The 27,799-nt window shown below is 38.5% G+C and overlaps 1 protein-coding gene across 2 annotated transcripts; it reads right to left on the minus strand.

The window, feature by feature from the left end:
* Nucleotides 1-8,648: 8,648 nt before the first annotated feature.
* lhx2b (LIM homeobox 2b) lies at nucleotides 8,649-20,293 on the minus strand. Of its 2 annotated transcripts, none has more exons than XM_061730201.1 (5): nucleotides 19,167-20,293; nucleotides 17,333-17,532; nucleotides 16,010-16,380; nucleotides 13,041-13,246; nucleotides 8,649-9,450 (listed from the first exon to the last, which is right to left on the minus strand). In XM_061730201.1, exons 1-5 carry the CDS (start codon nucleotides 19,347-19,349, stop codon nucleotides 9,160-9,162), a joined length of 1,251 nt encoding a protein of 416 aa, XP_061586185.1. In that variant the 5' UTR covers nucleotides 19,350-20,293; the 3' UTR covers nucleotides 8,649-9,159. The 2 variants fall into 2 exon arrangements, with proteins under 2 accessions (XP_061586185.1, XP_061586184.1); XM_061730200.1 differs by having other exon boundaries at nucleotides 16,010-16,383.
* Nucleotides 20,294-27,799: the final 7,506 nt, after the last annotated feature.

Raw genomic sequence — 27,799 nt, forward strand, 5'->3', positions numbered from 1 at the left:
GTTACCGTCAGTTTGTAAAAGCATGTTTTTAACACTGTTTTAGCAGTGTTTTATTGAGGTTTTAATGGGAGCACCACGGATATAGTACTATGCGAAGTCAATGGGATCCGTTGTCGTGATATATACACGGATTATTACATTATTATTATGTATATATTATTCTTTATTATAGGGGCTAAGTTATACGTTTTTGACGCGCAAGTTACTGTTTGTTAAAACAGCGTTAAAAACATGCTTTTACAAACTGACAATAACAGTGTTTAAATGGTGTTTTGATGATTTTTAATAGTATTTTGTTGGCGAGTATTTAACCTTGTTTTCTAGTATTTAACGTAAATTCGAGTATTTAACCATATTTTTTGCTGCCGCCATGATGACGGGGGTGGCGTAAGTGAAATTATTATTTTTAGCAAAAACCACAAGCGTTTCCTATTTCTAACCAATCATAAGTGGTGCATTAACCTAACCAGACCTTAACCAGAGCGTCGTCCAGCCACAAAATATCATTTTTAATTTCTTTTGAACCAGGAAGTGGAGACAGGCAATATTTAAATTAATTGTTTTAACCATTCTCCCATTCTGTCAAACACAGGGAATTCCCTGGGCATCCCCTCTACGTCATAAGTTGACGAGCGGAGATCCTGATCACGTGACCAGTGCCCCGATCGCGGATCTGTTTTTTCCTAATAAATAATAAAACATTATTTTTGAAAAAATAAAATGAAATAATGGAAATTGTAAATTACCTTTAATATGAGTATTCCTATAAATGTGTTTTTATGTTTGTTTTCTCATTAACGTTATTTAAAGCCAGGCTTTTATTTTATTTGTTATATATTAAAGGAGCATGAGGCAGGATTGAGGCAGGATTTATGAAAAAAATTCGTATACGTTTTAAGTTTTCTAGTAGTAATGTCAGATGAAGCGTTCCAAACCAAAAAGAATCTAGCTTATCTCTCCGTTGCCTTGAACAGGCTGTGTGCTGCAAAATGTGCTGCAATTCCCGGCCGGAATTTCCCGCGCTGTCCTGTGGATGTGACGTCAAATGACGCTGCATGCGCGTTCTCCCCGTTCTCCCGTGCCGGCTTCGCTGTTGGCTGCAGTACCCCCAACGGCCGTCGTGGCGAAGGTGGCGCTAATGAGTCTCATTTCTTAAAAGTAGCCTCATGCTCCTTTAAGGAGACCGATATTTAGTGGTTTTATTTTGAAAGCGTCTTGCCGAGACCTTGTAAACATCCGCTCTTCGGACTTTAACGGTAAAAGTTTAACGGCAGTAGAAAGTGTGTCTGCAAGACTAAACGAGTGTTGGGAATGCTAAACTGGAGCCTAACTGACACAAAAAGCACCTGCTGATGAGGATTTGAATTTTATGCCGTATTTATGTCCAGCTTGAGTTTGGTCGCTCATGTATTGTGTTAACGGTAGCTTTATTGCTGACAGAGCGAGCAGCCGTGTCGGTCTGTATAAATGAAAAATAAATGAAACTTATATGAATGTAGAAAGACTAACTTTATTTTATTGTATTCCTTTATAGCTCTTACGGTGTGTTTGCAGTGTATTTACATCCAAGGAATAAAAACATTGTGAACCATCATTTTGAGAGTCAACCATCATCAGTCGGGGCTACAGAAATTATTTTTTCCTTCTGTGCGGCCCGGTACCAAATGACCCACGGGCCGGTACCGGGCCATGTAGCCCTGTACCTGTACCCGACTCCCCCAGTCTGGCCTTCGGCAGGAGGGTCCCCCCTTATGAGCCTGGTCCTGCTCAAGGATTCTTCCCTCCTAAAGGGGAGTTTTTCCTTGCCACTGTTTGGCTTAAGGCTTTTCTCCCACTATGGGAGTTTTTACCTGCCATTGTTTATATAATAATTGCTCGGGGGTTTATGTTTATGTTTATGTTTATGTTCATGTTCTGGATCTCTGGAAAGCGTCTAGAGACAACATCTGTTGTATTAGACGCTATATAAATAAAATTGAATTGAATTGAATTGAATTGTTAACTTGTTCGTTGTTCTAATCTGCTACTGCTGCTACTACTAAATATTTAATCACTTTTCCAACTGTTGCTCTGCTTACTGCCCCCAATTGGTCACCGCCGGTACGACATGCTCTCCTCACGTACTACGCGAGTGACGTTGCAGTTGGTGGTGCACACGAACGGGCGCGAATGCAAGCACCAAGAGAAAGTATATCCCAGGCTATAGTGTCCACTTTCAGCTGATTTGCCTTTGGTCTAGCTGGTTGTAGTAGTCAGGAAAAATGGAAGATACTAGATTTTGTACATCTGTACATTAAGTATACCCTATATACTTTAGTTTTATTTTCTTCTCTGTATTGTTCTATATCGGCTTCTTACAGTTACTTCTGGGTGGACGTTTGGGTGGGAAGTGTGAAGAATGGACAGAGCAGAGCACGTAGGCCACTTCTAGTCTTATTGAAATGTACATAGTGTTACTAGCTGGACTGCAGTCGCATCTAGTCAGCCTATAAGATTTTCTTCAGTTGAACTAAGATTCAATGTAAGACTACATTCAGCGCGTCGTACTGTAATACAAAATTATTCCACCTATTACAGACGACGTTAAAGTGAATGATCGTCAGTCTTTTTGTGTGTTAACGTTTATGCTTTTCACTCTGTGAGTGATCCTCGCTCGTATCCTTCCGTGTCCAGTCAACCGTGTGCTGGGAAAACTTGCAGATCATTGAATCACCAGACACGTTACACACGGACACGGACACTCTCATACACACGCAGACACACGCCCACCCGTGCACAACCAGTGTTCAGTGCTTTGGATACTTCAGCTTAAATTTCAAAATGTTATATTAGTTCAATGAAGTTCATATTATTTATATTTATTATAGCTTGTTTGGTTTCTTCTGTTATCGGATACAGTTTGTCATGACATAAGTGAAAAATGCCTGATGCTTCATGGCAATATGTGTGTGTGGTGACAGAATAAATTAGACAGGCTAAAAGGATATTGGAAAAGAAGGGATATTGAAAAGCCTATTTGAGTTATTTATTTCTTAGTTATTTCACAATAATTATTTGTAAAATTATTATTTCACTAGTTATTTTACAGTCATATAATTCAGGCAACAGCGCAAAACAATTTTTTAATAACACGAATCCACATGAATATCGGATGAAATCGAATCAAATGGTGATAATCGATTCTGAATCTTAAGAATCGGATCAATTCTTGACATTTTAATAGATACCCAGCCCTAGGAGGCAGTGAGGGACTATGCAAAATTAAGTTGCTTACTGACTTTTCAGTATTAGAAACAAAGTCCTGGTTTATATAAAACATGTTATTAATGTTCATGCACTTTAATTTGTCCAGCTGTACAGTGTTTACATTTACAAGCCTAGCAGCAGTGAGGAAATATACAAATGCACTTTCTTTGTACATTGTATGAACTTTTAGCATTGAATAAATGCATAACTACAGAAGTTTTCCTTTTTATAGGTATTTTTTCTTTTTCAGTCACATATATCGAGATATATCTTTGATGAAATTATATTGATATATCGATATATCGAATATCAAAAATATCGTGACATTATCGATATCATTGGCCACATATCGCCAAAGTATCGAATCGGGACTTACCCGTATCGTCCCACCCCTAATTATTACACAGTAATGGACATTTTTGCTTTTTATAATATGCATTGATTCTTTTAAACTGAAAACAATGAGGGTCAGTTGATGCTTGTGTTGAATTTCATTATGTCAAGTATGTCATTGGTTTTCATGTTTTAGAACATGTCAGTAAATAAAGAAATATAATATGCAGGAATGTTGGTCACACAATTTATTACACTTAGAAAAACAGTTTTTGAGAATTAAAAAAAGAACAAAATTGCAAGCACCCACCAACACACAGCAAAAGTTAGAGCCTGTTGTGTTTATGCTCTGTGATGCTTTTCATGGTTCTTCCAAAACCTGTAATTATTGGATCAAATTCACATCAGACCTCATGGCAGGCAGCCAAAAAACCTTTGCTTTTTTTTAAAAACTTTTTTTAAACCCCTCAGCCTGCCAACTCAGAGAAGGAGGAAAGCAACCAGATTCTGCAGTGTCTGTACAGCCGCCCGGATGAGCCGTCCAGTGTCATGTGGATCTACGAGCCGTTCAGATTCTTCTCCCGTCGTTAAGCTTGTTTTTAAGACATTCAAGGCCTGTTTAAAATAGGTATTAGATGCCATAATAGATCCCCTTTAAATGTTGTATTCTTATTTTTACTCTACTTACACTGATGGTTTTAATAACACACACGCACGCACGCACGCACGCACGCACGCACGCACGCACGCAGGCACGCACGCAGGCACGCACGCACGCACACTCTTCATACTCATGCTTTCCAACCAGGACTGCAGGGAGGGACAATCGTTTGGACAATACAAGAGCATGTTTTGTCACTTTTCACACCGGTGCAAATACAATGACGAAGTCTGGATGCTGCAAGCAACTTCTCTCTCTCCTTTTATAAGAACCCATTTCTAATTATGCACTGCAGGGGAAGTTGGAGTCTGTTTTTATAATCCATGTTTTGCTTACAAAGTGTAAAGATTGCTGTTTCCCAGAGTTGTCCCTACAACACCACCACCAACTCGCCATTAAACTTCTGTTTTGGAATGGAGTGTAAACTGGTGTTTATAAGTGGAATTTATTCCTTTTATGTTTATGGTAAAGTGAGGTTCTTGCCGTAGCTGTAGAAAATTGAGCAGTTTTGTGCAGAAGAAAATTGAAAAGCTGCTTAAGAATATATGTATATGTGTATATATATATATATATATATATATATATATATATATATATATATATATATATATATATATATATATATATATATATATATACATACATACAGAGGTGGGTGGTAACGAGTTACATTTACTCCGTTACATTTACTTGAGTAAGTTTTGGGAAATGTTGTACTTTTAGGAGTAGTTTTGAATCACTATACTTTTTACTTTTACTTGAGTAGATTTGTGAAGAAGAAACTGTTCCTCTTACTCCGCTACATTAGGCTACGTTGAGCTGTTACTTTTCTTTTATCCTTTTTATCCACGTACGCGTCAATCTCATGACATCACTGGGTGATTCTTTGGGAAAAATGTTTTGTCACATTTACACAGACTCAAACACACACAGAGTTTCTATGAGTTCATGTTTGTTCTAGTTCTGGTTAAAAAAGAAAAGTACTTGAATTTACTTTAAGATTATTTTAATTTAAGCTATTTTTTATTAATTTTAATTTATTTCATTATTTTATTGAATTAATTTGCCTGAAGATGATTATTTTGTACTTTTGTCTGTTTGAATAGTTGTGTTAAAAAAATAAATCAGACGTTACTCAACAGTTACTCAGTACTTGAGTAGTTTTTTCACCAAGTACTTTTTTACTTTTACTCAAGTCATTATTTGGATGACTACTTTTTACTTCTACTTGAGTCATATTATTCTGAAGTAACAGTACTTTTACTTGAGTACAATCTTTGCTACTTTACCCACCTCTGTGTATATATATATATATATATATATATATATATATACACACACACACACACACACACACATACACACACACACACACACACACACACACACACACACACACACACACACACACACACACAGACAATAGTACCAGTGATAGGTGTTCTTAACAACCTTGCTCATTTTATTATGATGGAGGTTGAAAGAAAGTAGCAAAACTTACAGATCACTTTCTGTGCCGTCTCTATCTTCTACAGTTTCTGATTTGTGTTTCAATTTTGACACTGTACATTTAATCATTTAATCATTTAATACTGCGATAAATAAAAGTTTCATCCATGGTGTGTGCACTACTTAATGGCTCAGTTCCACAGCGCAATGATGTTTACTTTCCAGTTGCAAAGATGACCAGAACTCATCACTCACAGAATAACTGCACATACGCTGAAAAACCTTGAGACAGCGCTTTTTGTTTGTTTGTTTGATTGATTGTTTGTTTGGGCTTCATGTCAGAGTCCCCATTTTGTTTCAGTATTTCTATCTTGTTATCAAATATCCTTTAACCACTTGTCGACTTCAATGTAGATTCTGTATCATTCAGACTTTATTCTGCAACATGCAGTTTTTAGAAACAATAATGTCAAACAAACATGCAGTTTATTTGGACATTAGCAGAGGGCTCTCCTCTCGTTCTGCCAGTGTGTTGATAACCCCCAAAATCAGCTCTATCACATGAACAATGCTGGATGTATGAATAAGAGAGTGATGTTAAACTGTATGTTTTTGAGGACATGTATGTCTTTAGACATTATTCTTCTGTTTACACTGTCAGAAGAAAAAAACAATGATAATGATATGGACAAATCTGTCTCCTTTAGTCTTAAATTCAAATGTGTAAAATAATCTTTTTCACAATCCAATTCCTGCCGTTTAGACTTGTGGTTGCATAACAGAAAAAAAAAAGAGTTGGATGATTGGTGGGCAGAAATGCATCAAAATTAAGTTTATTCATCCAGGCAGTGGCTAACACCAATATTTCTATTTTAACTTGGATTGTGAGCCATGGTATAGTAGAGTATCACAGCTGTGGGTAAAACAGTACCATATGTACCATACACTTTAAAACAATTACATTTGGAGGCACAAATCTCTTTCAAAAATAAAATGTTATGGAAAGTATTTCAGACTGTGTGCTATGCCGGTAGTTAGGGCTCAGTGAGCTTGTTTGTGCGACCCTGTGATAGTAAAGACCTGTCTGGGCTGATAACAGCTGGTTCAGGGAACACCTACCCCACACCCAGTACTGGAGTTGAGGGGGGGTGAGGGAGATGAGGGGGATGACATCCCCCCTGAAATAAAAACCGTCCAAATCATCCCCCCCTGAAATAAAAACCGTCCAAATCATCCCCCCCTGAAATAAAAACCGTCCAAATCATCCCCCCTGAAATAAAAACCGTCCAAATCATCCCCCCTGAAATAAAAACCGTCCAAATCATCCCCCCTGAAATAAAAACCGTCCAAATCATCCCCCCTGAAATAAAAACCGTCCAAATCATTCCCCCCTGAAATAAAAACGGTCCAAATCATCCCCCCTGTAAAACTGCCATCCCTCCTTTCCATCCCTTATGTCATTTCATCAATGAATGTGGTTTTACTGCTATTTCAACATTTAGAGTCATCACCAGAAAAATAACACCAGAAAAATAACTTATTTGACAATTTTCACCTGTTTCAAGTACATTTTCAATTAAAATAAGTAGAAAAAATCTGCCAGTGGGACAAGATTTATCTTCTCATTACAAGCAAAAAAATCTTGTTCCACTGGCAGATTTTTCTACTTATTTCAAGTGAAAATCTACTTGAAAAAGGTGAAAATTGTTGTTTTTTCCAGGGATGAGTCTTGTTTTAAGTGTAATGAGATTTTTTTACTAAAATGAGACATTTTAACTAGAAATAAGACAAATATTCTTGTTAAGATTTTGAGTTTTTGCAGTGATCCATGTTACTTATCCTGTGAAGGACAGAGTCATATTGATAAGTTCAGAAAAGTGTTTTTTATTGTTGTGTTTTGATGTATTTGATGTAAGCCCAGTGGATATTTAAAGCTTACAGAAGGCTGCATTTAACTGCTGCTATGTCATTCCTGCAGTATTTCTGCAGCTGTTTTGGTCACTGCTATTATTTGTAATATATTATATTATTTGTAATCAGCACAAATTATCTGTCCCCATATGATCAAATCCACCATCCCCCCTGAGTTTTTTTTTACAACTCGATTACTGCCCACACCCCAGTTTGTAGCTATGAACATGATGAAACAAGTGAAGAAAATGGATGAATTGTTATTATTCAAGGTTGTGCACAAGAACCTGTAGCAGGCAGCAAAGCAAGTTTGTTAGCGCAGTCTCCGCCTGATCTCTTCTCTAGGAGCTCTCCCCACATTCCACAGCAGCTGCTTATCCATCACAGAAAAATGTCCAACTAAACAAGGCTATTTAACTTGAAAGAAAGTTGTATAAAAGATATTTCCATTTATTGTCAATGCTCATGAAATGCTTTTTTTTTTATAATTGTGGAAGCTGAATATCTGCTCTATCCAGACATAAATCCACACATTGCATGTGTGATATCTGATATCAAAGAATGCATATCAAAAATCCCACTGGTGGTATTTTGGCAAAATAGAAAAAGTAAAGCTTACCTCTCTGATGTGTTTTATCAACCAGCTTTGGAATTTCACATTCTATAAGACTGTTAGTGCTAAGAGAATTGATTAAAACTTAAACAGGAAGTTCATTTAAATTAAAGTCTTCTAAACCAAGATCTTTTCTTACAAATGTGGGTATTTTATTTCTTTGCTCCTGATCTATGTGGCTAAAGCTACATTAAACTCAAATCAAGCTGTCACCTTTGACATTTCCTCATATTATTATCAAAGTTAGGAGGAAACCTTAAAATACATTTTAAATGCTTAACAAGTTCTAATCAAGATCATTAGCAGGTTTTTTTTCTTGTATTTATCAATAAATTAAATCACAGAAAAGGATCTATCACACTTTGCACAGACACTCCAAAGGAACAAACCCAAACACACACGCTCACACATTCACCATGGGGAGAAAACGTGGAGCTTATTTACCCTTCACTGAATTAAATCATTCATGTGTAATCCACCTTTGAGAACAGCAGTCAAGATAAATGAAGTGAAAGGCATGTGGCAGGCAGAGGTACTGTAACCTGGTTTTTAATCTCAGATTTCCAAAAATGAAAAAAAAAGAAAGAAAAAAAAGACAATCCTCTACCAGTGACTCTTGTACAACAACATAAATACTGTGCTGGAAAAAAAATCCTTTCCAATTTTTTTTTCTCTCTGTAGATTCTGTCAGTAAACAGTGAAAAATGCAAATCAAGTCTTCTCAGTTCTCAACAAGACAACATCAAAATTACAACAATGTTCAGTCTGAAATGCCCAGCGCTCCTCACTATGCAAACAGTCTCTAACAGACTCAGAGCATGTATTCCCCTCTCATTTCAAATCTGTTTAATGTTCAAAAGTGTGAACAGTGCTCAGTTTTTAAATCCAAAAGGAGCGGGGGATTGGGGTGGGAGTGTGTTCCAGGGGGGGGTTCAGGTTCAGGCCATCAGAAGAGGCTGGTCAGTGTGGTCTGTGAAGGGCTCCGGCACTCGTGGACGTCCATGCTGCCCGGCACTGAGGTGAGTACGGAGGTGACGGTGGGCATGGTGGGGTTAGTCAGGTCCGTTAGGGTGGTGGGGGTGCTGGACGGGCTCATGGAGGCGTTGGAGATCTCCGAGGCCGGGCCTGAGGGCGTCCCGCCTTGGAGTGTGGAGCCGTCAGACGTCTTGTCCACCCCACTGCTCTCCTGCCGGAGCAGGTTCCTTCGAAACTTGGCCCGAGCGTTTTGGAACCAAACCTTGAAGAAAAAAACAACTATTACTACCAGTACTGGAGATGAGGGGGATGGCATCCCCCCCTGAAATAAAAACGCTCCAAATCAATCCCCCTGAAATAAAAACGGTCCAAATCATCCCCCCCTGAAATAAAAACGGTCCAAATCATCCCCCCCTGAAATAAAAACGGTCCAAATCATCCCCCCCTGAAATAAAAACAGTCCAAATCATCCCCCCCTGAAATAAAAACGGTCCAAATCATCCCCCCTGTAAAACTGACATCCCTCCTTTCCATCCCTTATGTCATTTCATCAATGAATGTGGTTTTACTGCTATTTCAACATTTAGAGTCATCACCAGAAAAATAACACCAGAAAAATAACTTATTTGAGCATTTTCACCTGTTTCAGGTACATTTTCACTTGAAATAAGTAGAAAAATCTGCCAGTGGGACAAGATTTATCTTCTCATTACAAGCAAATAAATCTTGTTCCACTGGCAGATTTTTCTACTTATTCCAAGTGAAAATCTACTTGAAACAGGTGAAAATTGTTGTTTTTTCCAGTGATGAGTCTTGTTTTAAGTGTAATGAGATTTTTTTTACTAAAATGAGACATTTTAACTAGAAATAAGACAAATATTCTTGTTAAGATTTAGAGTTTTTGCAGTGATCCATGTTACTTATCCTGTGAAGGACAGAGTCATATTGATAAGTTAAGAAAACTGTTTTTTATTGTTGTGTTTTGATGTATTTGATGTAAGCCCAGTGGATATTTAAAGCTTACAGAAGGCTGCATTTAACTGCTGCTATGTCATTCCTGCAGTATTTCTGCAGGTGTTTTGGTCACTGCTATTATTTGTAATATATTATATTATTTGTATTCAGCACAAGTTATCTGTCCCCATATGATCAAATCCACCATCCCCCCTGAGTTTTTTTTACAACTCAAGTACTGATACTACTATCCCTTTGCTAATGTGATGGATTCATAGCCCTAAAATTTCAAAAAGCCATGCAAAAAAACACTGATAAAGGATGTATCAGGTTAAATTCCAGCATATTGGTAACTATGGGGCAAATTCACCTGGTCAGACAGATACCGCTGGTGAAAGATACTGATCTAGTTAAGCTAGACACAAGACACTCCGTCAACTATTCCTATTAGAACGTTTTCTTCCAAATAAACTCCAGTGAAAGAATTCAAAGTTCTCAGATAGCAAAAGCATGACTCTGCTTCTAGAAGAACGAGTCATTGCTGGATTACACAAATGCATATATTCTGAGCTGTTATACGGCAAGTGTCTGAAATTGGACTTGTTTTCATTGTACTTGACATCGAACAGAAACCTCCACACTATTTGTCTTATAATCGGTACCCTCCCCTAAACCTGTCATTTTGTAGACATGACAGGGTTGACTGGACTTTTATAAAGCTATTGCTGCAGTCATATTATTCTGTCCTGCTTAATTTAAGATACAAGGCATTAATAGAGGTCCACTATAGACTGTATGTCAAAGGATTTCTCCCTCACTGGCAGTCCAACATTAAGTCTGGAGCAAACACACGGGAAGCTTAAAGATTAAAAGCTTCAAAACCTTTTCAGAGAGACACGGTGCACCAAATGATTAACTTAAATAGTTAACGGCAGGAAGTTTTTCCCCCCTTTTCTAGTTTTTTTCTAAAAATAATACAGTGGTCAGTGCCTTTGAATATGAGTCTTATATTGGTCATAGCAGAGAAACTGCAGCGACTCATTAAGACTGGAGCCTCTCCCTCCAGTAATGTTCCATTTTCCTGGCGAGTGGCTTCCCTGTTTAGGTTTAGCCTCAGTGCTCTCAGCAACAGAACGAACATCGTAAAAGCTACAGTAATGTACAGTAAAAGTAAAAGCTCAGCACCAAACACAAAGCCTTAGCAACAAACAGTGGAGCACTTTGGACTTATACAATTACATTTCTCAGGAGTTGGAGAACAAAACAAAGCAAAAAGGAGAAAAAAAATATGTGCCTTGAATGAAAGCACGACTGGAATGTTGTTGGCGTTGTTCTGAAAAGGTTTCTATTTCTCTATTATTTTTATAATATTTATTAGATTTTTGTCTTTATTCTACAGTAGAGAGATTGTTCAGTGTGACAATAATGCCATGCAGCAAAGGACCACGGGTCAAGACTTGAACTTTGACCTCTGCAATAAAAATGACTTGAGTTTTAGCTACTTTGTAAAGAGGCAATATGTCATGTATGCAACTCAAACTTCAGTGGCAGCACTCTAAAAATAATAAAGAAAGTAGTTAATAAAGAAAATCCTGATCGTCTTCTTACAAATATCCCAACTTTTATGCGCCAAAAGTGATCTTACATTTAGCCATGTTGTTGCTGTGATGGATGATTATGGTCACATGACCCGGAGGCCGCACACATGAATCAGAACAGTGCTGATGTGTTCAAAATATTTAAAATGTATGAAAAAACAATGTATGTTATTTTATATTGCTGAGCTTCGAGGAGACAAAACATTATTTCCACCTCCATATTTTCCCTCTGAAACCATTGGCTAAAATGTAAGCAGAGCCACAGTCAGTTTACTCCAGTTTAAAAGGACAAACGTCTGGGAGTTCTAAGACCTGGACTCTTGTATTTGGTAGACCTTTTATAAAAATAAATCTGACCTGTTTACAGTGCGTGTGAGGTTAAAAAGCAGTTGTAATTTCAGACATGTTTGTATGAAATTAATTTTTCCCTCATTTTTCTGACGACTCCAGCAAGTACAATCGAAAAATTGCCAGGAAATAAAATGTTCAAACATTGTTCAACATCCTGCATCCTCACTCTCGGTCAGTTTTTCAGAAAAGAAGGATGTGTGACATGTAAGGTGAGTGACATAGCATTATGTGCCAAGATGAGCAGTGAAGCATCTCAGTGACCCAATCACCATGGAGACAATTCAGCTGGAAAAATGGGCATTAAATTCAAACGCATCAAAGCAAAAAACTGCTTTGTTTCCTGCAAGTTTTCATGGAACCAGCTGAATTTTTTGGGGGGTTTATTTTTGAGGAAATTTGGTTTAGAAGCAATCTATCAGTACCCTAAATAATTTGATATCATCTTTTGTAAAACAACTTACATTCTACTGAACTGCCTTTGCATGTATTACAAAACGTTTTTTCATTGTTCAGTCAAAAGCACAGTAAAACTACATCATTACCATTAACATATTTGCTTTTTTAATTGTAGTACATTTAGTAATTGTAGCCTTCATTTCTAAAAAGCAATAAAAAATGAAGCATTTTAGTTTGTGTAAATTCTTCCAGTAGATTTCTCTTTACTTGTATATAGTATTGGTTTGCATTTTTGATTTGATTTAGCTTGTTTGTGGTTTTGTAATGGTGTCTTCATGAATTTTTCAAGAATGAGCAGCAATACTTTAAATATAACAGCTGAGTTTGCTTCTGTTAGAAATAAAAAAGAAACTAAGAAAAAAAAACTCTGTTGATGTAATTTGCAAACAGAATCTATTTGTTTTGGGGAAAAATGAAAACCTTGACCTGTGTTATAATTTTTTTCCCTTGGAATTCCTAGTGATTTCCACAGAGATTCTAGAGTACTGGCTACCTGCAGGACCCGCTTGGTGAGGCCGGTCTTCTGTGCGAGCTGCTTGAGGTCCTTGGCGTCGGGGTTGTGGTTGATGGCGAAGTAGGACTTCATGGTCCGGAGCTGGTGGTGTTTAAACGACGTCCGCATGCGCTTGGTCTTCTGACTGGAACTGTACTGGGAGTCCCGCTCCATCGATTCCCCATCATTCTCATTACAGCTCAGTGCTACAGGGAGGAAGGTTAAAAGTGCAGATTAAGGATGTGGAAACTCAATATAAAAACGTTATTGTTCTGGACTCTACAGTTTCTTTTTCTTACCCAACTTTTCACTCCTGAAATTCTCTTGACCCTGTTCTGCTGTTGAAAGCAAACAAGCAGCTTTGAATTTATCAATGAATTATACCTCTACCTCATACTGCTGCACCTTTCACTTTTTTAATTGTATATATGTTAATAAGTGCCACATTTGTGTATTTACTGCTTGCTACTTTTTAAATCTGGGTACAGTGAGTGAAACAACCGGAGTCAAAGTCCTTGTTGGGCAATGTTCAAACTTGGCCAATAAAGCTGATTCTGATACTGATACCTGATATATATATATATATATATATATATATATATATATATATATATATATATATATATATATATATATATATATATATATATACACAACAATAACCAATAAAAGCTTGAATATGTTACAATGATGCAATCTTTTTTAGTATCATTTTCCACTTCTAGTATATTAAAAAATATATTCCTTTCCTTTATTTGATCCATAAAATGAACCCAAAGTGACACTGTGACTGGACAGGTGTTTCCTCCACCTGCAGTTCCTCCTCCTCTCCTCTCCTCCCTACACTTGCCTCTGTGTTTCTGTCCCTGTCCCAGGGAGAGGTGTAAGCCTGGCTTGGCCGGCACACACACTTGCTCAACAACCACACACATGTATTTGTACCAGTCTGCAAAATCTTTTGGCAATATTCAAGGTGTTGCGGCATACATAACAGTTCACGTTCAAATATCGGAACACTGCAAATGATGAATATGAAGTGAGTGGAACCAGAATAACACTTCACTTAATTAGTCCATGCACAACCAGGCAGAACAAATCTTGCTTTCTGGCCAAAGCATATGCTACAGCAATTTTAACAAAACAAAACAAAATCAAAGAAAAAAAAATTAATAAATAAAAGAAAATTTGTCAATAGTTTCGTGCTAATATCTCTCTCTTACAGTAGAATATAGAGAATAGCACCAGTGCTTTGGGTCGTAACATGTCAGGGCTGTTCAGGTAAAGCTTAGCTGCTGTTTCCTGCTGGAAACAGAAGAGGGCGCACTTCCTCTGCAGTCTGATCCCAACCTCACATTCATCACACACCCCACCAACAAGCACAATAAAAAAAGAGTCTTCAATAAAAGTGAACTTGTTTTTTAGAGTTGCTTTTAAACTTAAAAGACATAAACATAATCAACACCCTGGTTGCAGCTGTTTTAACTTATACTAGCTAATTTGTTATGCAGCTTGGAAACATGTAAAAACTGAAAACCTTGTTCTTTTAGTAACTTTGTTTCTGTAACTTTAACCAGTTTTAGGCTGTGACCCAGGATTTCGTTTTTTTTTTTGGGGGGGGGGGACATTTTTATGTGAACGAAATTAAAGTTAAGGTATACAAAATGTGTATATATAATAAAGCCATATTTCAGCAAACAGGTTCAGCAGTTATAGAGTTGGTCTGTGCACGGCTCTCTCTTCCAGTGAATAACTCACTGAATGACATTGATCTGGCAGGTTTACACCCATTCTGGCCTGTGTGTGTGTGTGTGTGTGTGTGTGTGTGTGTGTGTGTGTGTGTGTGTGTGTGTGTGTGTGTGTGTGTGTGTGTGTGTGTGTGTGTGTGTGTGTGTGTGTGTGTGTTAGACATGTAGGCAGATTGACATGTGGAAAACAGAGAGAGCAAAAGCCAGAACATAATAAAGTATTCCCTCAAAGACAGGAGAGGAAAAAAGTTTGAATGAAACATCCACGTGGTATAAACACTTCCACTGACAGTGGAGGGGATTTAAAAAAATAAGTAAATGCATTTGTGTGTGTGTGTGTGTGTGTGTGTGTGTGTGTGTGTGTGTGTGTGTGTGTGTGTGTGTGTGTGTGTGTGTGTGTGTGTGTGTGTGTGTGTGTGTGTGTGTGTGCGTGTGCGTGTGCGTGTGTGTGTATAAATGACAAATAGATGCAGTATTAAATGGATGCAAGATCCCAGTTTATATGAGCTTTACATAAAAATGAAATCTGGTGGTGTTGATGTTTTAATTTCAGTTCAAGCTGAGTTCATAGTGTTGTGATGAAACGATGACAACTTTTCATAAAAACCTTTATTGATTCATGAAAGGGATTACATTGTTGGGGGAGCAACGTCAGGAATGTTTAGGGGATTTTTTTTCCCTTTGTCATGATCTCTAAGCCAAAATCAGCTTCCATCAGCTTTTATACTGCCTGATAGTTAGTTTTACTTTTCTGTACATTTTTTTTTATTTCTAGAGCTTCGACTAATGTTAAAAAAAAGCCCTGCCAATGGCCTTTCCTAGATAACCCCCCCCCCCCCCCCCCCCCCCCCCCCCCCCCTAACTGGTACTACTGGTACTATAACTGGTACTATAACTGGTACTACCACCCTCCTGTCCCCTCCAGTCAGAACCAGGACCTGGGGTGACAGAGCCTTCTCTGGAACTCCCTCCCCAAACACATCCGTGACTGAGACCTCCCAATATTCAAATCCCATCTCAAAACTCACCTTCACACAACTGCTTTTAATGTGTGATCAATGTCTCGTGTCATGTAGTGTCCTCATGTACTGTCCTGTGTCATGGAATTGTCCTATGTGTACTGTTTTTATGATTTTTTTTTACTACTGTAAAGCGTCTTTGAGTGTCTAGAAAAGCGCTATATAAATTAAATGTATTATTATAATGATTATTATTTTGCCTTACCTGCGTTGTAAGCGGCCAGCTCGGCCCCAGGACCCGGGCTCTTCCTCTTCCTCGGTCGGCCTTTCTGTACCGTCCCCACGCCGTTAAAGTAGGATAGTCCGAGCGCGTTGTTCGGGCCCAGGCCCTTGTGCGACGACACCACGTCTGCGTGGTTAAAGTGTGTCTGGTATTCTCCCTGGATGAGAGTCTCAAAGTGCAGGCGGCAGTACACCAGGCTGTCCTTCATGCCGAAGTGGTCCCCGGTGGTGAGCATCTTGCTGCAGGTGGTGCAGGTGAAGCAGCTCAGGTGGTACACCATGTCCCGGGCGCGCATCACCATCTCCGACGCGGAGATCCCCAGGTGGCACCGAGCGCATCTCTGCACCGAAAATCTTCTGTGGACAACACAGAAACCCGATTAGCGGCCGGAATGCAGGTCCATGGCGACTCCACGGGGCCACAACTCTGACCACACCATGGATAATGTGGAAACCTCGACTTTTGCGAATTTAAAACTGTTATTCGACTTCATATTGGTTAATTTCTCGGTGAATAGTTATTTGTGTTTTAGTTTCCCTCTGGTTCACGTGACAGCTGATTATCCCTTAAACCTGCAGGTTCATTCTTTGAGCGTATACTTTTGCACGGTTACTAATTAAATATATTTTTTAGTAATTCCTAAATGAAATAAGCTAATTTGTCATATGATTCAAATGTGGTTTGTGCGCTATGTAGCCTATGTGTTGTTTTTTTTTATGTCGGGGATAACAAAACTTCTGTTTTCTATTGAGTTTCAACTGAATTAACTCTCACAGTAACACACCTCTTGACTCTGACACTTCTTAATTTTCTTTTTAGACCAAAATGATTCATACAGCCCTAATAGGCCTGTACGTGTGAAGATGTGCGCCATTTATTTTGGGTAAGTCATTTCAGACACTACAGGCATTGAACAAAATAGATCTGGTAATCAAGAGGTTTAATTCACTATTTTATTAGACACTTCTGATTGAGATTTTTAGTACCACAAGCAATTGGTGGAAATCATCCCCCACTCCATCCCCTAATTGAAAAATAATCACATACTGGCATTTCATTTAAGCGCTAACTACCCCAGGCCTAATAAGACTATAGCATTTTCAGGAATAAAACTTTCTCAACCTCGCTCATAGGCCTCACGATGTTAATTCAACTATATACATTCCCCCCTCACCCCATCACTGTCATACGATGCACATATTAAGCTCCGAGGAAGGTTCTTTTAGTCATTAAAGGTGTTCAAATGTCCCAAACAGCTTGGAAGTTTGAAGGCTGCATGTGCGTCAAAGCTCTGCGCCATCCTACCTGTAATAGTCCTCTTTGCAGTAGATGCTCCCGTCCTTGCTGAAGCAGGTGAGCTCGGACTCCAGGTTGAGTTTGCACTCGCAGCACTTGAGGCAGCGCATGTGCCACTGTTTGTCCACGGCGAGCAGGTAATAACGGTCCGCGATCCTGCGGCCGCAGCCGGCGCACAGGGCCGAGCGCTCCCCGCCGCACGGCAGGCTCTGCGTCAGGAGCACAGGCACAATCAGCCACAATCAGCCACAATCAGGCACAATCAGCTTTACCACGTCTGAGCATGCACAGACAAGGAATTTATTTCACTCCGGTTATTTCGCTCACTGTCCCCCAGATTTAAAAAGTAGCAAACAGTAAATAAAAAAAAAAGTGCGGGGAGAACAGAGGAGAACAAGAGGGACGAGGACGCAAAGCTTGGACTTAATAACAATAATACAAATTATGAGAGAGTGAAGAATCATGCAGAAGCCCCCAGCCATGGTAGCATCATGTCACCAAAACCAAAAAACCAATAAAAAATGCAAGGTAACAGCAGTGAAAGCAATACAATTCCTTAAAAACGGGAAGAATGTAATCCACCTAAAATATATTAGCATCGGAAATAACTCTTACTAAGGACAGCCAGCACTCGTTGTTAAGAGGCCAAACGGATTATAAAGAAATATTTCATAGATAATATAAATATTTCATGAATACGGAAAAATACATAGCCTACATATTTTCGTCTATACACCATCAACAGCAGGATTTCATGTCTGTGATTTTGACGTCAGTTTTAACTAAACTGCATTAACAATTATAAAATACGAGCTGAAATGAATATTATTATTAATCAACTTTGGTCTATGCGACATAATTAATAATATGATATTAATTACACATAGTACGGGAGACCAAGATCTGATTCATTTGCAATATTTTCGAGTCAAAGTCGACAGAATATAAGGCTGAACACTAAAATTATATTTTAAATTACAGCCAACAACCATCAACACGCCTGATGTCTGTCCAAATGTTTATAACGTCATGATATTTGCCATGGTCCATTTAAAAATAAAAAGCGGCTGCGTTCATCGTTAATAAAACATTTATGAAGATGACTAAAGCCTTGCAAACGAGTTAATATTTTATTTCGTCTGTGAAACAGACACAACACATGAACACAAGTCCACAAATAATTTGCTGGCATTTATTACAATGGAATCACAACCTCTATCCCACCCTTGGTTTTATTTCCGGGTGTAACTTTTTTTTTATCCAGTTCGGTTTGTAAATCACAGCAATGAGGCAACTATTTGCGAAAGAGACAATGAAAAGAGAGAAAAGATAAAATAACAACGACTCACTTGGTGCTTGCTAATTGGCCCTGGTACAATAAATTAATAAATACAATGATTAAAAAGGGGGGTTTTAAATGAGGTCCATGTTTAAAACGCACTTTTAAACATAGACCTCGTTGTTCCGTATGATTTGAACGAAACCGATTTAAAACGACAGATTTTTCTTAAAGAATCCTACAGCTTGTTGTTGAAGTTTTTTATTCTTTTACCTTGAGTTTTACAGGGACTGAACATAAGTAGATTAAACTGTGGCTGGAGAAATCAAAAAGTTTGGGGCCTGGAGGAGGAAGTTAATAAAACAATTTGAAAAAATAAATAAATCAGAAAATAAACAAAAATCATAAAAAGGATAGACGATAGATGGATCCTTTTTTTTCAATGTTCATTCAAATTTTAAAACAAAGAAGTTGGAGCTGTAGGAAGGGAATCCCTGTCTGTCACATGTTCCAGCAGCCTGCCATGCTGGCTGCTTTAACCAGTTAGAGGTGAATGTCTCCTACCGTCTCCGACTCTCCCATATCGATGGCTGAACTGATGGCCGCTGACTCGCCCTTTCCTCTCCGGTCCATTTCCTCCACCACACCGTGCACGTCGCCTCCAGGGAGGCCATGGAAAAGCATCGTCGCAGCAGATGGGAGAATATTATAACTGTTCTCTTCCGATCTGCAAGCCAAGATGTCCATCAGTGGCAAAAAAAAAAACCCCTGCGCAATAACGGGCACTGGAAATTCAGAATCTTTGGGGGGGCTTTCCTTTCTTGCGATAAGAAGTGAGAACTCCAGATCAGGGAACAAAAAAATATGAGGGAAAAATTGGACACGTGTTCTCCACAATACGTCTCATCTGCCAATGGAAACCGTCATCTGAATCTCCGCAGTTCTCATTATTAATAAGCTATGATTAATTCATTAATGGCCGCACAGATTCCGCTATCTTGATGGCATCATTTTTTTGCGCATGAATTATTATTATTGTTTTTCAACTCTATTGCCTAGTGTACGTTGTATGCTGTATTTTCCATTTATGTGGAATGAACATAACTACATGGAAGCCCCCGTTGCATTGGTCTGAGCAGCGGAGCCTCCTCCTCGCCGGGAGTAAGAGTTCAGGATTTCGGAAGTCTGAAAGGCATTGACAAACTCTCCATTTTCTATATAAAAACAAACAAACAAAAATAAAATCAACCGAATAACTGTAAAAATGGAAAAGGCCAAAAGACGGGCAGACGGACAGCTGGGAAGCCTCAAAACGTCAAATTGCCTATCGCTTATCGATATTTAAACCAACAAAAAAAAAACAAGAGCGAAAAAACAGACTGTGAGGTTGTCAGAAATTCTTCTTCTCCTCCTCCTCCTCCAGGTTCAACAGTCCAGGGTGATGAATAAAGCAGTTGGTTTATATCATTCAAACTACTTTTTCTTGGCAGAGAAAAATCAAGGAAAGCGCAAAAAAATACACAGTCCTACTGTGTAAAATCCTACGGGGTCACCTAAAAGAAGCAGTTTCCCTTAACAGCAGTTGAGTTGGTGTTTTGTCTTTTGCCAAAGAGGTAGTATGAATATGCGTAACAACAGAATAGGAGGAGTTGGCTGTATGTTGACTGATGATAGGGGAGTAAAGCCCAGAATTAGCGGTCCTCCTGTCGGGTCCCGGCCGGACCGGAGCTCCTTATCTACGGGACCCTGGTGCGTCACGGCGCACAACTCCTGCTCATTGGCTGCTCCGCCGTCAGCGAGGTGTCTGCCTGTACTTTCACCTACCGGTATGAGGAGGCATCAGCAGCCCCCCTTTTGCCTCCAGTTATGCACGGAAGACCGGGCACTTTCAACTTCCTCTCCTCCTCATCCTCCCATTCGCAGATAGAGCTTCAAACGCGCGTTTTAGGAGAAGGAGCAGAAAGGAATCGGAGCAGGAGAGTTCCTATACGAGGTGATGGGCTGCTCTGCGTGCGTTTATGTGCGCAACGATCAGAGCTGCTGAGATTTCCTGAGAGGGTTCCACACCCCCAGAGAGGGTTCCACACCGACTCCTCTCCGCACAATGAAAGGATTCTGCACAACTTGCATGAAGTGGAGGGTCCCCCCTTATGATCCTGGTCCTGCTCAAGGTTTCTTCCCTCCTAAAGGGGAGTTTTTCTTGCCACTGTTTGGCTTAAGGTTTTTCTCCCACTAGGGGAGTTTTTACCTGCCATTGTTTATGTAATAATTGCTCGGGGTTTATGTTCTGGTTCTCTGGAAAGATCCTAGAGACATCGGTTGTATTATACGCTATACAAATAAAATTGAATTGAATTGAATTGAATTGAAGTCTCTGAAATCAACCACAAACTAGACTATCACAGCTTTCATTTTCTTATCTTTTCATATAGGCTCTAGTTGTTGTTTTTTTTAAATACATGTTTATTTCCATTTTTGTGCAACTGCAAGTGTTTCTTTTTGTGTCTTTGTTTATACTGTTATTTTTTTGTTATTTGTGCTAAAACGGATATAACGGTTTATTCGAAATAAGATGAACAACACAGAGAACGAGTATCAAAACAAAATAAATGTGACTATATGTTCAAAAATCCTTAATTGTTCCTCTTTTTTTCAGAAATGCTGATGCAAAATCAAAGCAAACGAGAGACAGCGTGTAAAAATCCAAAGTCCTCAAGGTGATATTATCTTTAAAAAAAAAACTTCTGTGAGATGTTTTCCCACAGAGCGTTTCATCTCCTGCAGTTCCATCATTCCATATCATTTGCAGCTCATCAGCTTCATTCGTGCATTTCCACCCCGACAGAATCCTTTTGGTATAACAGCAAGTTTGGCTGCAGTCGGAGCTGAACTGAACCCGGATCTGCGTTCTAATTAGCTCTCCACTCTTAATGAGAGAGGGAGAGAGAGAGGTGTGTGTGTGTGTGTGTGTGTGTGTGTGTGTGTGTGTGTGTGTGTGTGTGTGTGTGTGTGTGTGTGTGTGTGTGTGTAGGGGTGGGGGTTGGGGGGGTACTGGGTGGAGGGATCCTCGTTTGAGCACCGGAGGGTCGGGTTTGATCTTGTACAAAAGCCGGTAGCAGTGTTATAGGAGAAAATGACATGTTAACAGCTCTAACTTCTGATTTTTGAGCCTTGAGTCAAACCACCGAGTTCTGCATCTAAACTAAAATCCATTAAAAAAAAGTACGTGCACACAGAAGGATGTTTTTGCGTGGGGATTTGAAATAGTGGAATATTTTCTGAATATTTCTTATATTTAATTTAATTTTATTTTTTAAGACCTACCTTCCACCCGCCACCCCGCAAAAAATGCTTTTAGGCTATTGCGAAGTTTTATAGCACAAATATGATGTTAAGCTCCTAAATTCGTATGCAAATCATATCCTCTGTAATACCCTTAATTGAATATATGCATATTTATCATCTTTTATCATATGCGTTTTCTATCCTCTATAAGGCTCCCCTTTATACATTAAACATAGGGGCAGCGGACATGTCTGCGGGCTTGTATAAAATATATTAGGCAGTCGTAAGATTAAGGAAAAATATAATTTTGTATATAATTTTATCTCAGGGGTTAGCCGGGCTTGTTTTTGTACTTTGGCTGAAAAATAACTAAAACTAAGGCATAGTTTGGAAAGAGTTGATGCTCAAGTCGGCAGAGGTTGAAAATAGGGAATAATCTCACAAATTGACTCTGTTTGCATGCTCTGCAGGTGGAGGGATGAAGGAAACACTGCTGGTTGGATATGATCACTAGGTATAGCCTAAGCTTGATAAAGAACTGCGCTGGATAAAATAGTAAAACGTTTTGTGTAGTTGTTTCTTTGAAAAGGTAAAACTGATATATTATTGCACGCACTTGCACAATGCAAGTGAGCACATGCGCACACTTTTTTTGTTCTCACGGGGGCTAGTAGACTCACAGCTTCAAAATGGGGAATAAAACAATATAAGGAAAGAGAATCAAAAGGCATATCAGCAGTCACGTTGTGTCTGTTGTCAAAGAGGATCTATACATCCCACCCCCATCACTGTCATCACTCACTGGAGGCCACGTCATCAAGATTCCCCATTTATAAGAGTGTTGTAACTAAAAAAGACAAATATGACTCTGTAGAAGCCCAAAAAATGTCAGAAATAGAAACAAAACAAAACAAAAACAAAAAAGAAAATCTGGGTCATTAGGCACTTACCATTTCTGAACAGGCATTATTGCCCAACATGGGTTATATTCTAACATACCAAAAACACACCAAATACCAAAAAAGTTGTAAAATAAAAGTTGAACTTGTTTCTGAAAATGTAATTTCCACACTAATTTAGAGTCATTTTCATTTTAGAATGTATTCTCTCAAATCAGTAAAGATTTTTTTTCATATGATATTCACAATCCTCATGTCATATGTACATTGATGTGATTTAGTGGCTTCATTTCTCAAAACAAATTTTCCAGTTATTTTAAATAACCAAGGTTTACAGTCAATGTATATTTTGGGATAATGGTCTTCACAAGTAATTTGCAGCAGAGAACCAACAAAGACGTGTTTCGGTCAGATATCCATGATAACAATAGCACATTTAGTTTTTGTCTTCATTTTGCATGTTTTACACAAAACCTTGCTGTGTATTTTGAAATAGATTTGTTTTATATTTACCCTAATGTGTATGTTGTCATTGCTGTTTCTGTTATTGCTGTTTTAAAGTCCTCTTAAAACACCCAATGAAACACTGTATTTGCAATGCTGATGTCTAAAATAATAATTTGTGTAAATACTGGAAAGCGCCAAAACATTATCCGTCTAATGTTTATTTAAGTCAAGTGTCACCATTTAAATTTCCAAGCCACAACTCTTTAGTAAAAATGTACATTATGGTTATACATATAGAAACAATAACCATGTTGTTGCATGTGCACATTCTTTCAGATTAATAATTAAGACTCTGCTTACTCGTGCTAATATTCAAAAGTGAACCTGAGAAACCGAGACCAAGGCCTTGTTTGAGGCTCTGGTGTGCTCAAAAGAAATAAACCCATTTGTTAGCTCCCAGACCAAGTCTAATATTAAATAGGAGTTCAAACATAGTATCATGCTCTTTACACGATGTATTGATGAACTGGTTAAATGGAGTTAGAGTGCACTCCTAAAAACCTTTATAGAGTTTACAGAAATAATAGTGTAACTGGCTAACTTTAACACTTGGGTGAAAGTGTGTGTGTGTGTGTGTGTGTGTGTGTGTGTGTGTGTGTGTGTGTGTGTGTGTGTGTGTGTGTGTGTGTGTGTAAGGAGCTGTTTTGCAGCTCGTGGACAGTTTAAATGCTGATGCAGCTCCACTCATTACTCCTTGTACCGTAATGATTTCCAAATGAGGCAGCCATCAATAACAGCAATCTGCATTCTCACAAAAAAATGTCAGGCTCATGGCATCTTTTTGATCTCTCGCAGTTTTTTAATTGTATTCTTCATAGAGCTAGAAGGGAGGCGTCAGGGTGTACGGCTTTAAAAGGATGCTGCTGTGGAGGTGGGGAGTGTGTTACACGCTCTCAGAGGAGAGCTCGGCTGTAATTAAGACAGGGAACAAAGCAGAAGAGACTAAAAACACATGAAAGGGGGTGGGTATCACTTAATCACTGTACGTGCTGCTTCCTTGCCGTTCCTGCCATATAAAAACAGACTTTTGATGCGCTGGATCTGTCACACATGAGAATAAACGTACAGAGTGGTTTGGAAACACACCTGAGCCTCTCATGTGTCACTTTCATCCACCAACTGCCCAAGGATGGTTATTTTCATATTGGAAGCAACACTGTCATTATATCGGCCTTAATAGACCCATCTGATCCACTCCATCCAAAGAAAATTACAGCACATCTTTGGTCGCTGCGTCACTGGCTCCCAACCGGAGGCTCAGGGAGATAAAGGTCAGGTCTTACTAAAAGTGATAAGAAAAAAAGTCCCCTTTCTTATTCTGACAAATACAATTTTTGCAGAAGGTTTGGCTCATGATTTTCTTTCGCTGGTGTGTTGACTTTAGTTTTGTTTATCATTAAATTGAGATTTTGTTATTTTTTTTCATTTGTTCTTGCTGTCTCAGTGAGCTACGTGTGACAAATAAATCATGCATTTGATCAGGCATGCAAACATCATGTTTGCAGCTGAGCAATCATTGGTCACTTTTGACCACCGAGAAGGTGAACAAGGCTTGCACATCAAACGGGCTGAGCAGTCTTCTTGTCTGGATGGGAAACGGGTCAAAAAGGTCTGAAAGCTGGGCAGATTACTGCACACTTTTACAATATGTTTCTACTAGGCAAACATGATATACTGACTTTTTCTCTGCAAGTGCGGAAAAAAGCAGATGGACTTAAATAGTGCCCCGTCTGTGTATATTTGCGTTTTTATATTTTTGTAGAAATAAAATGTGGCTGATTCTGTTTGACAGTGCTTCAGATTTACAAAGTTTGTTGCACCTTATTCTAAATCTCATTGTCTTATTGCCTCCTCGTCTTCAACTGAAATAATTTCTTGAAAAAGGGAAACATCTCTCCTTTGTCTCCTCCCGGCTCTGAAGATTCTCTGCAGGTTTTCCATCTGATCAACTTGTAAATGGCAGAGTAAACTAAACAAGCAGGAGGAGTTTCTTTGTTCTGGAAGAAACAAAAATTCTATAATTCATTGGAAAAGAGCCATTAAAAAAAACTTTTTAACTGAATGTAAACCTTCTCATAGCAGCCTGTAATTTTTTTACCTGTAATTGATAGGTAATCTCAGAAAAGGAGGTAAAAAAGGCTCCTGTAGGATGAGCTAATAGAAATATCACAACAATGGTCCATCCAAAAATGACTCCCTGTTACTGTAATGGCAGGAAAAAAGAGCAGTAAATGTAGCAGGAGGACAGAAATACAACACAGGCCCTTTAATGCTCCCATATTCTCCACTTTTCAACACAACATGTTGAAAAAGCCATTGCTTTCACAGAAGCAGCATATGTTCATGGTGGCATTGTCTTGCTGTTCTATAGTTAACACAGAGGTGATTCCACACGGACGTACCAATTCACCATTTCAGATAGGTGTCAAAAAAATCCATATAATCCACGTACGACGTATCAAACTGATACAATATCATATTACTCTTACTGTCACATAAAGTTATACATCAGTTTGATCTACTTCATATATACTTGGATTCTTGAACTATGCTTTTTACAAAAAATGTATATCAATTATTCTGAAATTTCTTGATTTGTTTGCATTGTTGTCTGTTTTAGAAATATTGGTTTTATTGTCAGAAAACTTGGGATGTGAGCTTTGTCCCTTTTAAAGTGGCTCAAAGGAGTTTTTATGTCAACGTATCAATATGAATTTCAGTTGAAGGAATACCGGTTTAGTGGTAGGAAGTGTTAATTAACTCTTGTAGTCTCCCGTCCCTACTATGAGCTAAAACCAGCTCAAGTAAAACCGGACTCCTGTCCCGGCGGTCTGTTAACGGCACCGTGGAACACATCAGTCAGAGCTGCAGTACACATCATGACAGAAAAGACTAATACGCAAGAAAATAATGCAAAAGAAAATGAAATAATGACTTAGACATAAACCAAACAAGTAAATCTGGGACGTTGTCATAAAAGCAGCTGAATCCCCATGCCTACAGAGGGACCCACTGAGCTGAATCACAAAGAGTTTTGTGCAGCTGTAAACAAGACACAATGATTCTTACATTACTTTGACTTTTTTTGCGGACAGTATTAGTAAGTATTTTATCATTTATTAATTAATTAATGAGTTAATTAACTAACTCACCATACCTACTTTGAGGGTATTCAGGGTAACAGGGAACAGGAGCTTTTTTCTAACTGTGGTAAGATATGAGCACACATTCTAGAAAATGCTGATATAGTGACAGTACGGTGCTAGTACGTAGGTAAAAAATACATTTCATTTCCAACAGGTGACTGTGATGATGATTTGGTTCTAAAGCAGTATAAAAAGCTTTTGGAGAAGTAAGTATGGGCAGAGGCTCTCATGGTCACAATAAATTTGTAAAAAATGTCATATTTCAATACAATAGTGAGATTTCAGGTGAGATTAAAGACTGGATGTGTTAAAACGTGCCGTCTTCTCTCCTCACAGGAAACTGGCTTTGCAACCAGCAATGATGAGCAATGTGATCTGCTGCACAGACAGGAATCACCAGACTGGTGTGTTAGCTCTGGTGTTGTGTCAGACAGACACAGGGCCACGCTGGGCTCCTGCCATTCACGTGAAAAACACCATGAATAGATGAGTATGAGTAAATGACACAATTCATTTATCATTGCCTGTTTCAAAAGTCACTGTCCGCCAGCAGGCAATTTCACCATTTCATTGATATACTGGAAATATTTATCGAGTTTAACGTATTCATCAGACCAATAACTGTATGTGTATATATATATACATATATATATATATATATATATATATATATATATATATATATATATATATATATATATATATATATATATATATATATATATATATATGTAAGAGATCATGCCCGACGAGAAATATATGGACAACGGGGGGGCGTGAACGGTTTGCCTACCAAAAGACATAAATATTAAATCAGTTATTCATGCTTTAATGTGTTTTCAGTGTAAATCATTAGTTTTATAACAAGCCACAGCTGAGTGACTATTTAATCTCTCGTCTGCAGCCGTCTGGTAAGTTACAACGTTTTTTAACAAGCCATAACTCTGTTTCCTTGGTAACGGAGATATTCTAGTCCGCTCAGCTCCGCTTGGCTAGTTTTTTTTCTCTCCTCTTCTGCATCCCAGTCATCAAAATTGTTAAATTCACCAAATAAATTAAAAGAAATGACAAAATCACTCACGTCGCCGTCCTGCGGTAGCAGGCTCTTCTTCTCTGAATCTCCGTTGCCGTGGTTACCACCTGGCAGTTGATCCAGCTCAATGATGTTAAAGTTAATCAGGCAATTTGACCGAACTTGTTTTCTAGGTGTCGGTTATAACTTTTAACCTCCACCTGCCAGCCAATCAGAATGGAGTATTCACACAGTATTCACGTGGTATAAATGTATATATATATGACCCTGTGTGCATGTGCATGTGTGTATGTGACTCATTTCTAAATCAATCTTTATTTATATATC

This window comes from Cololabis saira, chromosome 9 (assembly GCF_033807715.1).
Source record: "Cololabis saira isolate AMF1-May2022 chromosome 9, fColSai1.1, whole genome shotgun sequence".
NCBI lineage: Eukaryota > Metazoa > Chordata > Actinopteri > Beloniformes > Belonidae > Cololabis > Cololabis saira.

Bases quoted from the DNA above. Each gene is read 5' to 3' on its own strand.
- lhx2b (XM_061730200.1), bottom strand. From the start codon at position 19,349: ATGGACATCTTGGCTTGCAGATCGGAAGAGAACAGTTATAATATTCTC. The intron at 13,247-16,009 runs GTAAGGCAAAAT...TCCTCCCTGTAG, and splicing joins GCTGGCCGCTTACAACGCAG to CACTGAGCTGTAATGAGAAT. The intron at 9,451-13,040 runs GTAGCCAGTACT...TTTTTCTTCAAG, and splicing joins TCACCAAGCGGGTCCTGCAG to GTTTGGTTCCAAAACGCTCG.